General features: G+C 46.4%; 1 protein-coding gene across 11 annotated transcripts in view; it reads right to left on the reverse strand.

Annotated features, from left to right (window-relative positions):
* Positions 1-511: 511 nt before the first annotated feature.
* Positions 512-12,065, reverse strand: part of LOC149865537 (uncharacterized) — a 40,498-nt gene continuing 28,944 nt past the window's right edge. For 7 of the 11 annotated variants that reach the window (XM_090041943.1, XM_090041942.1, XM_090041939.1 and 4 more), the window contains 4 exons: positions 10,998-11,206; positions 9,856-10,197; positions 8,900-9,768; positions 512-5,767 (listed from right to left, as the gene is read on the reverse strand). In XM_090041943.1, coding sequence (XP_089898069.1) covers positions 9,010-9,768; positions 9,856-10,071 — 975 coding nt within the window. In that variant the 5' untranslated portion in view covers positions 10,072-10,197; positions 10,998-11,206 and the 3' untranslated portion in view covers positions 512-5,767; positions 8,900-9,009. The remainder of the gene's footprint in view (positions 5,768-8,899; positions 9,769-9,855; positions 10,198-10,997; positions 11,207-12,065) is intronic. The other 4 variants (XM_090041949.1, XM_090041948.1, XM_090041947.1 and 1 more) reach the window with 4 other exon arrangements.

A 12,065-nucleotide genomic window follows, 5' to 3' on the forward strand; every position in this document is an offset into this window, starting at 1 on the left:
GATACCAATGGCCTTGGATTAGTCTTAATGGTGTTTAAGTCCATGTCAACATTTAACAAATGCTTTTTGCATTCTATGAAAATGAGTTGTATAAACGAAGTGTGCTCGTTTGACTGTTACAGTGTTGCCATGCCTGAAATACAAAATAAGATGTTACAATAAATTAACTAAACATGCCCAGAAGACAGATTGACAGAAGATCAGAAAATGAAAGCTTCTGAAGTTGACATTTAAAAGCAAGAGGGGCAGCATAACAAAATAGACCCTGATGTTTGTTTCCCCATTCACTGAAATATTAAAAAGAAAGCCAATTTTCAGCTCACTGATTTTAGAAGAAAAAAACTGTAAAAATCCCAACTATTATAAGAACATAAAACTGGGAGACATTAGTAGAGACTATTAATTGATCATGCTGAGAGATAATTAGCCATAGTATTACTATTCTGTTCAGTCCAAGGGGATTTTAGTAATAGCAAGATCAGTAGTATATACATTAACATACACAAATAAATTATAGAAAGCTACAATTTATTTTTAATGCAATTTCTAGTAATTCCTTAGTACCTGTTCAGATTTCAATCAATAGGAAAACTCTTTTTCTCTAGACATGGATGGTAGCAGAATTGCTAAATATTCTTTTTCTTCTGAAAGTCTCCTTTTGCAGCTTAAGGAAGGAACATTTTTTAAAAGAGAAAAAAATGAAGATTTTCAGAGTTACTTGGTTTCTGCACTCCTGATTTTGGTGGTAGATGCAATATTCAGTTTAATAAGAATTTCTTCAGTTCTTTTCTCCGGAGGGACTCAGCCTTGGGTGCAGAAGCTGAAAGTGTTTTTGGAAAGCGGCAACTGAGGTTCTTAAAGTGTCTACGCATGCTTTTTGCAAAGGTGGCATGAGATAGTTAAAGGTCTGCTTCTGTTTTTGCTTTAGTTAATTATTGTTTGTGATGAAAATTAAAGCATCCCAAAGTGTTACTGGACATAACCTAATCAATCCATATTTTCCTGGGACTGCACCATTACCTGGACCTGCAGTGTTCAGTCAAATCAAAATAAAAGGTCTACACAAGCCTATGAACTAGCACAGTTAAGGCACACCAGTTTCTACAGCTAGCAGTATGCAAAGGAGCATCACAGCTTGCTGCCTTTGATTTACTAGTCCAAATGGCACGATGTTGGTTACAGAAAGGTCAACAGGAGGTGACCTTTGGTACGAGTCCAGAACAGGGCTTGAACTATAGCAGAGGTCTTAACCACATTGCTACCACATCCATAATGCAGCATTCATTAACTATAGCTATATAATAGAGTTGTGGCAGCTGCAGAGCTTGATACAACTCTCTGTATGATGTTCAATTCCCTTTATAAGTGGATCCAGAATTTTGCAAAGCAGAGTGCAGAAGCAGCAACCAGTAGTGGTTGCATCTCCCACTCCTAGCCTCCTCCCCACCCTGACCATGAGGGTGGGAAGACCACTCCACGGGAGCAGCAGCCAGGGACTTTTAAAGCCCTCAAAGCAGGTAAGAATTCCCTTCCCTCCCTCTACCTGATCAGAGATATGTTCTCTCCACCACCTGCCACTGTCTCTGCTGCCTTCGGAGCAAGGGGAGTTCCTGTCCCATCTCAGCTGGGCTATGCGGGGCTGGCTCAGTCCAGGTCAGTGATGGTGGTGGACAGGTTCACCTGCCCTGTACCTGCTCCCAGGATGTCAGAAAACACTCTGGGTACCAGGCAAGGAGGGGAACCTGCCCACATATTGCTGTCCCTGCAGCAGTGGCAGGGAGGGAAGGGGATAGGAAGAGGAGGAAAGAGGAAGGGAAAGGAGAGAATTCTTACTTTCTTCAGGCACGTAAAGGGGTCCCCAGCTGCTGCTTCTGCCACATGGCCAGAAAAAGAATTGCAGCTGCACCCCTGCACCCTCTCTGGATTTGCCCCCGATTCCCTTTCTTCTCTGTTGAAGCCAAGTGAGTACAAGTTACAAATATCTTTATTTTCTATCTTGTATAGTGGTCCCATGACTACCTACTTCTACCAGCAGTGAATTCTATAGAGGACCCCTGAAAGCAGCAGTAAATAAAGAGCCAACAAAGGTTTGCTCCTTCATTAACATGGGAAGCTGCAGGTTACATAAGAATGCAGCTCAGAAATAGTCCTATAGTTGTTGGGCCACAGCTATAATTTTACCATGTATTGTTATAATGAGATATGTTTGCGCCTAAAATGTAACTGTGTTTATGGAAATTTGAATTACAGTATTAATTTTAGTCAGATACACTATGTGTGCCTCAGCCTTAAAGAGGTTAACTGAAAGGAATATATAGTAAATTTGTACATCTTTGCTGGAATACCAAGTGCCTGATTTTCAGAAGTGCTAAGTACACGAAACTCCAGGTAAAGTCAGTGGTATCTAAAGACCCTCGACACAAATGAGCTCTATTGCCTTTAAGTTCTTTTCTCCTTTTAAAGCTCGAACAAATGAAAAGGAGACAACTATTCTTGTGAGTTTCTTTCTCTATTGCTTCGGTTTGGTCTTTATAAAACTCCTGGCTCTCTGCCCATTCTTCCTGAATGAGCAGTAACTCAAAATCTCGTCCTCCCTGAAATCTCTGTTTGTTAAAAGCTGTAATAAAGAAACTCAATTTTCCTTTTATTTAATTACCTCATCTCAGACTACTGCATAACCACGCAATAGTTCATTGCCCTGTGAGAGTCACAATATAGCACATAGTTCATCAACCACATATATTTATGGGCTTTTCAGGCCAGCAGCATAGGGATGCAGCCATGCACCCAGGGCACAGGGGCAGTAGAGACTTCCAGTAGCTGCCAGGATTGTGATTGCATGACTACCAGCAGCAGCCCTTTCTTTTTGCCCACCACCAAATCAGTGCCTGGGACAGTTGTTCCATTCACCCCACCCTAGTTATACCATGGTTACAGGCTTTTCTTAAACACAGACTGGAAAGCTGTATGATTATATTTCAGTGAAAGTGCTCTCTGGATATTAACTGCTACGAACTGTTTTATATAGCAGCCTTTTATTAAAAATAAATAAATAATAGTTTTGCATAAAGTATCCATTTTTAGTATACTTTTAAAATTAAAAAGCGATCTCACTTTTTTACGAAAAAGTGGAATAACTTGGCTATAATGTCAATGTTACTGAATGGTAGTAACCATTATTTAAGCATTTCCATTATTATGGTATGAAACAACTGGGTTATTTTTTGAGCTAGCAATGGCCAAAAATAGAATTTGGACTGATTTCAAACAAATAATTTGAATTCCTTTAACTTTGTTTTTAAATGAAATTCAGCTCCATAGTGATAAATAAGGGTATATAAATTAGATTCTTTTGCACTTTTTCCTTCAAAAAATTAAATTGATGAGCTCATTTATGAAAATGACAAAGAAGATATTATAATATCATTTTACGGATGTTGATTACTGCTTGGAATGTGTTCAGCATGGACTGTATATTTTGAACACCCTATATTGATATGCTATGGTTAATTGATTATAATAAAATTTGGCATATTTATGCAGGAACAGAAATCTTTGTCAATTCCTCACAGTTGAGTATGATTATAATCCATGAATGTCTTAACTGTTGGTCCAAAAATGTCTGATGAGGCTGAGTCAACAGACTATGTTGCAACCTAGACACATGTTTCAGTGTGGGGTGGGTAACTCTGGATTCCTGATTTAGTCCATGACATGCTGTCTCTGCCTCTCCCCATCTCCTGTTGTCATCATAAGGTTTCAAAGTACTGAGATCCTTGCAGCAGACTCTTCATCCATTTGGGTTGGTCCTGGGCAATAGTCTCCCACAAGTTGATGCTGATGTTGCATTTTTTCAAGTTGGCCTTGAGGATGTCCTTGAAGTGCTTTCTCTACCCTCCTCTTGAGCATATACCTTGACTGAGCTGGGATAATTAAACTTGCTTCAGGAGTCTGGAATTGGACATCTGCATGATGTGGCCAGCCCAATGAAGTTAATGTCATAAGATCATTGCCTCAATGCTCATGGTGTTTGCTTGCAAGAAGATGCTAATGTAGGTGTGTCTATTTTCCCACTGGATTCAAAGGATCTTCTGTAGGCAGCACTGATGGTACTTCTCCAATGACTTGAGGTGTTTCCTGTATGTTGTCCATGTTTCAGCTCTGTACAGTAAGGTGGGGATCATAACTGCTTAATAAACCATAAGCTTGGTTCCCAGCATTTCTCCTGAAGCTGGCAAGCTGTAAAGATAATTTTAGGTGTGCCTCTTGATACCCTGAACCCACACTGAGACTCCAGGAAGAGGTTTTCAGCAAGAGGAAGGAGATATCCAGGAGGGTTCTTGCAATGCTCCTTCCTGTACTGGACAGCAAGGTGATCCCTCTGTAATGCCCGTAGTTGGACTTGTCTCCTTTCTTAAAAATTGTCATCATCATGATGTCCCTGAGGTCATCTGGGATTTTCTCATCATTCCAGATCCTTAAGGTAGGGCATGGAGCTGTGCAGTGACCTCCTCTCCCCCCTGCTTGAATATTTTGGTGGGGACTCCATACACTCCAGATGCCTTGTCAGTCTTCATCTGCTTTATAGTTTTTCTCAATTCATCAAGTATTGGAGGGATTCTGAGATTATCTCTGACTGAGTGTTGTGTGATGGAGCTGAGAGCACTCTTGTCAACAACAGAGTCTTGAATGAAAAGTCCTTCAAAATGCTCCTTCCAACAGGCATTGATGGATCCCCTTTCCTTCATCAGGTCTCCTCAATCCTTCTGTCTCAAGGGTGTTGGACCATAGATGGCTTTGGTGGCATTGTAAAAACAGTGCATATCATGGATGTCAGCAAGCTGTTAAATCTCTTTTGCCTTGTCTTCCCACCATCTCCTTCATATCATGGGTCCTCCTTTGGACCTCTGCCTTGGCTTGTTGTTGATTCAGTTTCTTTTGCTTTGAGTTGATGTTGTTCTGCCAAGTACAAAAGGCCTTGTGCTTGTGGTAGATCAACTCCTGGATCTCCTGGTCATTCTCATTAAACCAGTCTTGATGTTTCCTGGTACAGAATCCAAGTGTCTCATTACAGTAGCTGATGACAGTGCTGATGACTGGGTGGAGGTAACCCCAAACAGTGCTGACACTTTTCCATTGGAAATTGTCAGTTTTTCATTGAGGGACTGGTGGGAGAGGTCTTGCTTGACTGAGTCCTTGATTCCTTCAACACTGATCTTCCATCAGCATTGCTTCTGCTGTAGCCCTTGTTTGGGAATCAGTTTGAGTGACATAGCTAAATGGATGAGTCAGTGATCAGTCCAGCAATCCTCAGCTCCTAGCATAGCTCAGGTGATGTGGATACCTTTGCTATCCCAGGCATGAACAATGACATAGTCAATCAGGTGCCAATGCTTAAATCGTGGGTGTTGCCATGATGTCTTGTGCCTGTTTTTCTGGAGGAACAGGGTGTTGTGGTGATGGCAAGACCATGTTCCGTGCATTTGGTCAAGAGGAGGATGACACTGGAGTTGACCTTTCCTGTTCCTCCCTTGCCCATGGTTCCATTCAAGAGATCTGAGTTCCTTCCAACTCTGGTGTTAAAATAACTGAGAAGAATATAAGTCTGTCACCTTCTGGAGCATCAGAAAGGACTTGGGCAAGGTTAGCGTAGAATTCCTCACTTTCTTTAGTGGCATCAAGAATCAGGGCTTACATGCTGACGATGAGAGTGGCATATTGGCTCCCTGCCAGTTTAAGATGGAATGTCATGAGGTGCTCATTAATTCTGATAGGAAATTTGTTGAGTTAGTTGATGTGTTCATTCTTAACAGCAAAACCCACTCCATGAAGCCAGGGGTCTCCTTTCAGAAGCAAAACCATTGCTATCTGCTGTCTTAACCACATCCTGGTGGTGCTGCCACTGCTTGGTCCCTGTGGCTGGGTGGGGGTGAATAACGAAATCTCTCTTCCTGGGGCTTGCCTGCCATGCTTTATAGTTTCATAGTTTCATAGTTTCTAGGGTCGGAAGGGACCTGAGCAGATCATCTAGTCCGACCCCCTGCCATGGCAGGAAAGAATACTGGGGTCAAACGACCCCAGCAAGATGTGCATCTAACCTCCTCTTAAACACCCCCAGGGTAGAAGCCTGCACCACTTCTCTTGGAAGCTGGTTCCAGACCCTAGCAACCCTGACCGTGAAGTAGCACCTCCTGATATCTAACCTAAATCTACCCTCTGCCAGCTTGTGACTGTTATTCCTGGTCACTCCTGGCAGTGCTTGGGGGAACAGTGACTCCCCCAATGCCTGCTGATTCCCCCTGACTAGTTTATAACAGGCCACAAGATCCCCCCTCAGCCTTCTCTTTTGGAGGCTGAACAGGTTCAGGTCCCGTAGCCTCTCCTCACAGGGCCTGCCCTGTTGTCCCCTGATCATACGAGTGGCCCTCCTTTGGACCCTCTCCATGCTGTCGACATCCCTCTTGAAGTGTGGTGCCCAGAACTGGATGCAATACTCCAGATGAAGCCTGACCAGTGCTGCATAGAGGGGGAGGATCACCTCTTTGGACCTGCTCAAGATGCATCTGTGGATGCATGACAAGGTGCGGTTGGCCTTCCTAACTGCCTCTCCACGCTGCCGACCCATGTTCATCTTGGAATCAATGATGACCCCCAGATCCTTTCCGCCTCCGTACTGACAAGAGGGGAGTTCCCTAACCTGTAGGTATGGTGCCGGTTGTTCCTCCTGAGGTGCATCACCTTGCACTTGTCTGTGTTGAAACCCGTCCTATTCTCATCCGCCCACCCTTGTAACCTGTCTAGGTCTGATTGTAGCCTGTTGCATCCTTCCAGTGTGCCCACATCCCCCCACATCTTAGTGTCATCAGCAAATTTGAACAGGGTGCTTTTTACCCCCTCATCCAAATCGCTGATGAAGATGTTGAACAGTGCGGGCCCGAGGACCGAGCCCTGCGGAACCCCACTGCCCACGTCCTTCCAGGTTGAGAAGGACCCATCCACTACCACCCTCTGGGTGCGGCCCTCCAGCCACTTGGCGACCCATTTGACTGTGTGGGTGTCTACACCACAGCCCCCCAGGTTCTTAATGAGAACAGGGTGAGAGACAGTGTCGAATGCCTTCCGGAAGTCCAGGAAGACTATATCCACTGCTACCCCTGCATCTAATGATCTGGTGATCTGATTGTAAAAGGCCACCAGGTTGGTCTGACAGGACCTGCCACTGATGAACCCATGTTGGTTGCCCCTAAGCAAGCAGTCCCCTGCTGGCCCCTCCTGGATATGTGCCAGCATAATTTTCTCGAACAGCTTGCCTAGGATTGAGGTAAGACTAACCAGCCTATAGTTTCCCGGGTCCTCCTTCCTGCCTTTTTTGAAGATGGGGACCACGTTGGCCCTCTTCCAGTCCTCCAGTACCTCACCAGAGCACCATGAGTGCTCATAAAGTCATGCCAGGGGACTTGCAATGACCTCGGCCAGTTCCTTTAGAACTCTATGGTGCAGATCATCCGGACCGGCTGACTTGAATACGTCCAACCCCTCCAGAAGCTCCCTAACTAAATCCTCGCTAACCCGTGGCCCAGGTGTGCCTCCCCTGGGGCCCGAGGGGGGCCCAGCAGGGAGGAGGCTGTTCTGGTCCCTACTTAGGAAGATTGAGGCAAAGAAATTGTTAAACATGTTAGCTTTGCCATCTGGTGTGACGACCAAGTTTCCCATTGCATCCTGCAAGGGCCCCACATTACCTGGGACCTTCTTTTTACCCCCTATGTATTTAAAAAAAGGACTTCTTATTGTCCTTAATCTGGGAAGCTAGACCCAGTTCCATCTCTGCCTTGGCCTTCCTAACTACCCCCTTACATCCCCAGGCAACTACAGAATAGTCCTCCCTGGTGATGACCCCTACTTTCCATTGGGTGTAAGCCTTCTTTTTAGCAAGGAGACATTCCTGGATGCTTTTGATGAGCCATGGAGGCTTGTGTGCTCTCCTGCTCCCTTTGATGCTCGTTGGGATTACCTTCCTTTGGGCTTGGAGGATCGTCTCCTTAAGGAGCGACCACTCTCCTTGGACACCTGGCTCCCCTCCCCTCCGGGACCTCAGCGCTTCTCCAACTATCCTCCTTAGCTCATTGAAGTTTGCCCTCCTGAAATCTAGGGCTGCTGCCTTACTGCATGCCTTTGCCACCTTGCGCTTGATGGTGAATTCCAGCAGGCGATGATCGCTGTCGCCCAGGTGGTCGAGCACCCGCAGCCCCCTCACCAGGTCATCACCAGTGGCCAGCACTAGGTCCAACAAGGCGTCTCCCCTGGTGGGGCTGTGCACCTCCTGTGTTAGATGGAGGTCCTGCACTCTGGTCAAGAACCTACATGAGCGTTCAGACCTGGCTGACTGTTCTTCCCAGCAGATGTCCAGGAAATTCAGGTCCCCCATGACTACCACATCCTTAGCCTTCACTACCTCTGTGAGCTGACCCAAGAATTCCTGGTCAAGCTCTTCTCCCTGGTTGGGAGGTCTGTAGTAGACTCCCACCGTTAAGTCTCTTTCCCCTCGACTGCCTTGTACTCTAACCCAAAGCACTTCAGAGTGCCCCTCCCCTGACTCCTTGCTAATTAACGAGGATGTGTATTCCTCCTTAATATAGAGCGCCACGCCCCCACCTCTCTTTTCTATCCTGTCCCTCCTCTACAGCCTATAGTCCTTGACATTCACCGCCCAATCATGCATTGAATCCCACCACTTTTCCGTAATCCCCACTATGTCCGGGCTGGTGTCAGCCAGCAGGAGGGTGAGTTCCTCCTGCTTGTTGCCCATACTACGAGCGTTTGTGTAGAGGCATTTGAGGCCTCCTGTGGGTGTGTGTACTGACCCCCTAGTCCCAGCGTTACCCTGGCCCCTATCACTTACCTGTTTGTTCGCTTTGCTTGTTGGTCTGGGCTGGGCTGTAGTTGTGGGTGCTGTTTGGTCTGGCAGTCTGATGTTTTCTCCGCCCTCATCTTCCCCTTCCCCCGACGAGCCTAGTTTAAAGCCCGCCAGAGGAGGTCCGCCAACCTAGAAGAAAACACACACTTACCTTTAGGGGAAAGGTGGAGCCCATCCCATCCCAGCATGTCTCTCGTTGTGATGTGCCGGTCGTGGCTGAGGAAGCCAAAGCCCTCCTCGAAGCACCATTCCTGCAGCCGCCAGTTGGTCTCCACAATGCATGTTTCGTGCCGTCTACCTTGTCCACTCACTGGCAGGATAGAAGAGAAAACCACCTGTGCGCCCATCTCCTTCAGCACGCAGCCCAGAGCGTGGTAGTCCTCCATCAGGCGATCAGGGCTCCTCCTGGCTGCATCGTTAGTGCCCACATGGACTAGGACCATGGGGTAATAATCGGTGGGCTGGATTACGGTCTGGAGCATCCCTTTCATGTCCTGAATCCTTGCTCCAGGTAGGCAGTATACCTCGCGTGCCGAGGGGTCCCGGCGACAGATGGGGCCCTCCGTACCTCTCAGGATGGAGTCACCAATGATGATCATGCGACGCTTCTTCCTCCTGGCCTTCTTGCCTCCTTCAGCTTGCACGGGACGTGGTGAGCATGGAGTTGCCTCCTCCCCGGTTTCGTCCTCTCCGTCTTCCTCCTCCTGGGCTGCCAGGGCTTCGTACCTGTTCTCCAGCCGGACTGGAGGAACTGGTGCTGCTGTGTCTCGAGCACCCCTGGCACGGGAGGTGACCGTCAGCCACTTAGCAGTGGAGGGCTCATCTTGAGGTGCATCCTCCTTGGTCGTACGACCCTGCAGGGAAAGAAAATAGCTGTCAATTTCCTCCTCTGCCTCCCTGATTCCCCTCAGCCTGCTAACGTCCTCCAGGAGCTCCCTTACCCGCGCCTCTAGGGCCCTAAGGCGGGCGCCTGCAGGACAGGTGTGGGGGTCTCCAGTCCCTGCCCCCCCAGGCCTTGCTGGGCAGCTCCCGCAGGCCAGGGGGTTGGGGGACGCCAGCCCCCTGGTGGGCTCCGTCTGGGTGGAGGCCTCAGACAAGCCCCAGGAAGGCCGCGCCCCCCGGGCAGGGGCCCTGGCAGCACTCCACGTCGACACCATCGTAGGAGTTGCTGAGTTTCTAATTGAGATCGGGTCCTCTGGTCCATGCTAAGAGTCAGCCTCTGGGCCCCTCCTGCTCCCCCTCCGGCGCAAACGCTGGCGCGCTCTGTTCGTGCGGCTCAGGAGCTTTAGAATGAAGGAAGAATAAGAAGTTAATTCCCTGATGAGAAAGGGTGTAGTAAATCACCCCAGAAGCAGGATAAAAGAAAATTGGTTTATTAGTAAATTCCCCACAGGTTGTGGAGAACCCCAGCTGTTCTCACAGCTCGTGGTCTTCCTTTCACTCTCTACCACTGTGCAGACCACTCCCCCAAGCCAGTCAGCTCTACTCCAGTCTACTCTTTTCTCTTTCCCAACAGTACCAAAGGATCCTTTCCCTGTGGGACCATCTCTTAGTCAGTTAAGTTTCTCCTTTCTTCCTCACCTCCTTGCTTTGCCAGTCGCCATGGTTTTCTCCACCCAGTCATCAGGTCTTATCAGCAACCTGTTCCCACTCTGGGTCTGCCACTCCTGGTGTTCCCACTGAATCTCTCCGCTGTGCCCCAGGGGTTAAAGGAAACCCCCCTGCTATGGACTTAAGAAGCTGCTGGCCTCCTAATCAGTTAACATTCACCCTGGGTGTGATCCCCTCCCCAACTGTGTTTACTAAGTAATTAACTTTGCCCTGTCCATGACCTGACTCTCCCTGGTACCTACAACTTTGTAACATCAAAGGAACAGGGCTGTCTTTGCCATGTCACAGTCTGTGATTGCTTATTGGTCAGAGTTACTCCTGAAGGTCATTCCTGTGGACCTGCTCTGCCATCATGACCAGACAGACCAGTTTTACAAACTTTGATGCACGCGCACACACACACACAAAACCTTGGAATCAGTTTGTATGATAACTTCTGTATATGGTACTCTTTAGGAGCCAGATCCTATACCTTTTAGGCTTCCAGGGAAATTCAGTCAAGTAGAGTGTTTCAGAGGAACAGACAGCTGAATCTGTCACGTAGTACTCTTAAACACTTAAGCAGCAATCCATACAGCAATCCAAAAGGTTTTGCTTCTCATGTTTCTTCTCATGTTCTATTATTGGCTTGTTTTGTGCACTTGCTCAAGGCCCAATGTCTTTGTGCCACAGTATTTTCAGCTGTAAAAAATTATAAAAGAATCCAACTTATCAAATAAGGGATTTAACATTTAAAGATAGATCCAATCCCCTAAAATATATGTAAAAAAAGATATTTATCTTCTATCAAGAGTGCTGCTATAATACAAATGAATGTCCACAGAAGTTTGGGTTCTATTATTCTTTTCCTTTCAGTATCTGACAGTTCCTTTATATTTCTTTCAATGTTAACCTTTTATGTTTTTTCATCTCTATATAATAATTCACCCCTCCTTTTATCCAGAACTCTGCACAACAGAAATCCTATCATCTTCTACTCATGCATGCTTTTCAATTTTACATTTATTCTAAATTTATTCTTAAATGTTAGCTTATAGAACCTGCCCCTTGGTATTCAAAAAAAGTTTCTGAAATTTTCCAGCTTGGAGGCAGATTATTTTTTAGCAATTAAAAAAATTTCCACCAGATTTCCAAGTAAGCATCTTTTTACTTCTTTCTTGTAGAACACTGACTAGATAGAATAAATTTTTCCATTACTACAACTTCCAAACTTTTTGAAACCAGACAATGATTCAAGGGGGTGTTACTTCTCTTCCAGGCTTTTGCAATTGTAATTCTTGCAGCCACTAGAGGATGAGTGAGCAATTCCCTATGACGTTTATATTGCAGAGTTCTCAGGAAGGTTCAGTAGGAACACTAAATAGTTATCTGAGAGTTGTCATCTTGTTATTTCCCTTACCATGTCTCCACATTTCTTCCAAAACAATTTAATTCTGGGGCATGTCCATGTGGTAGGATCCTCCCAACAGACCAGACTCCCTCCAACATTTGCCTCCTTCTATACCATAAATGGAGTAGATTTTAAGTGGGCTGAGTGACC

Source organism: Crocodylus siamensis, chromosome 4, assembly GCF_052110815.1.
Source record: "Crocodylus siamensis isolate JL-2025a chromosome 4, ASM5211081v1, whole genome shotgun sequence".
Taxonomy (NCBI): Eukaryota; Metazoa; Chordata; order Crocodylia; family Crocodylidae; genus Crocodylus; species Crocodylus siamensis.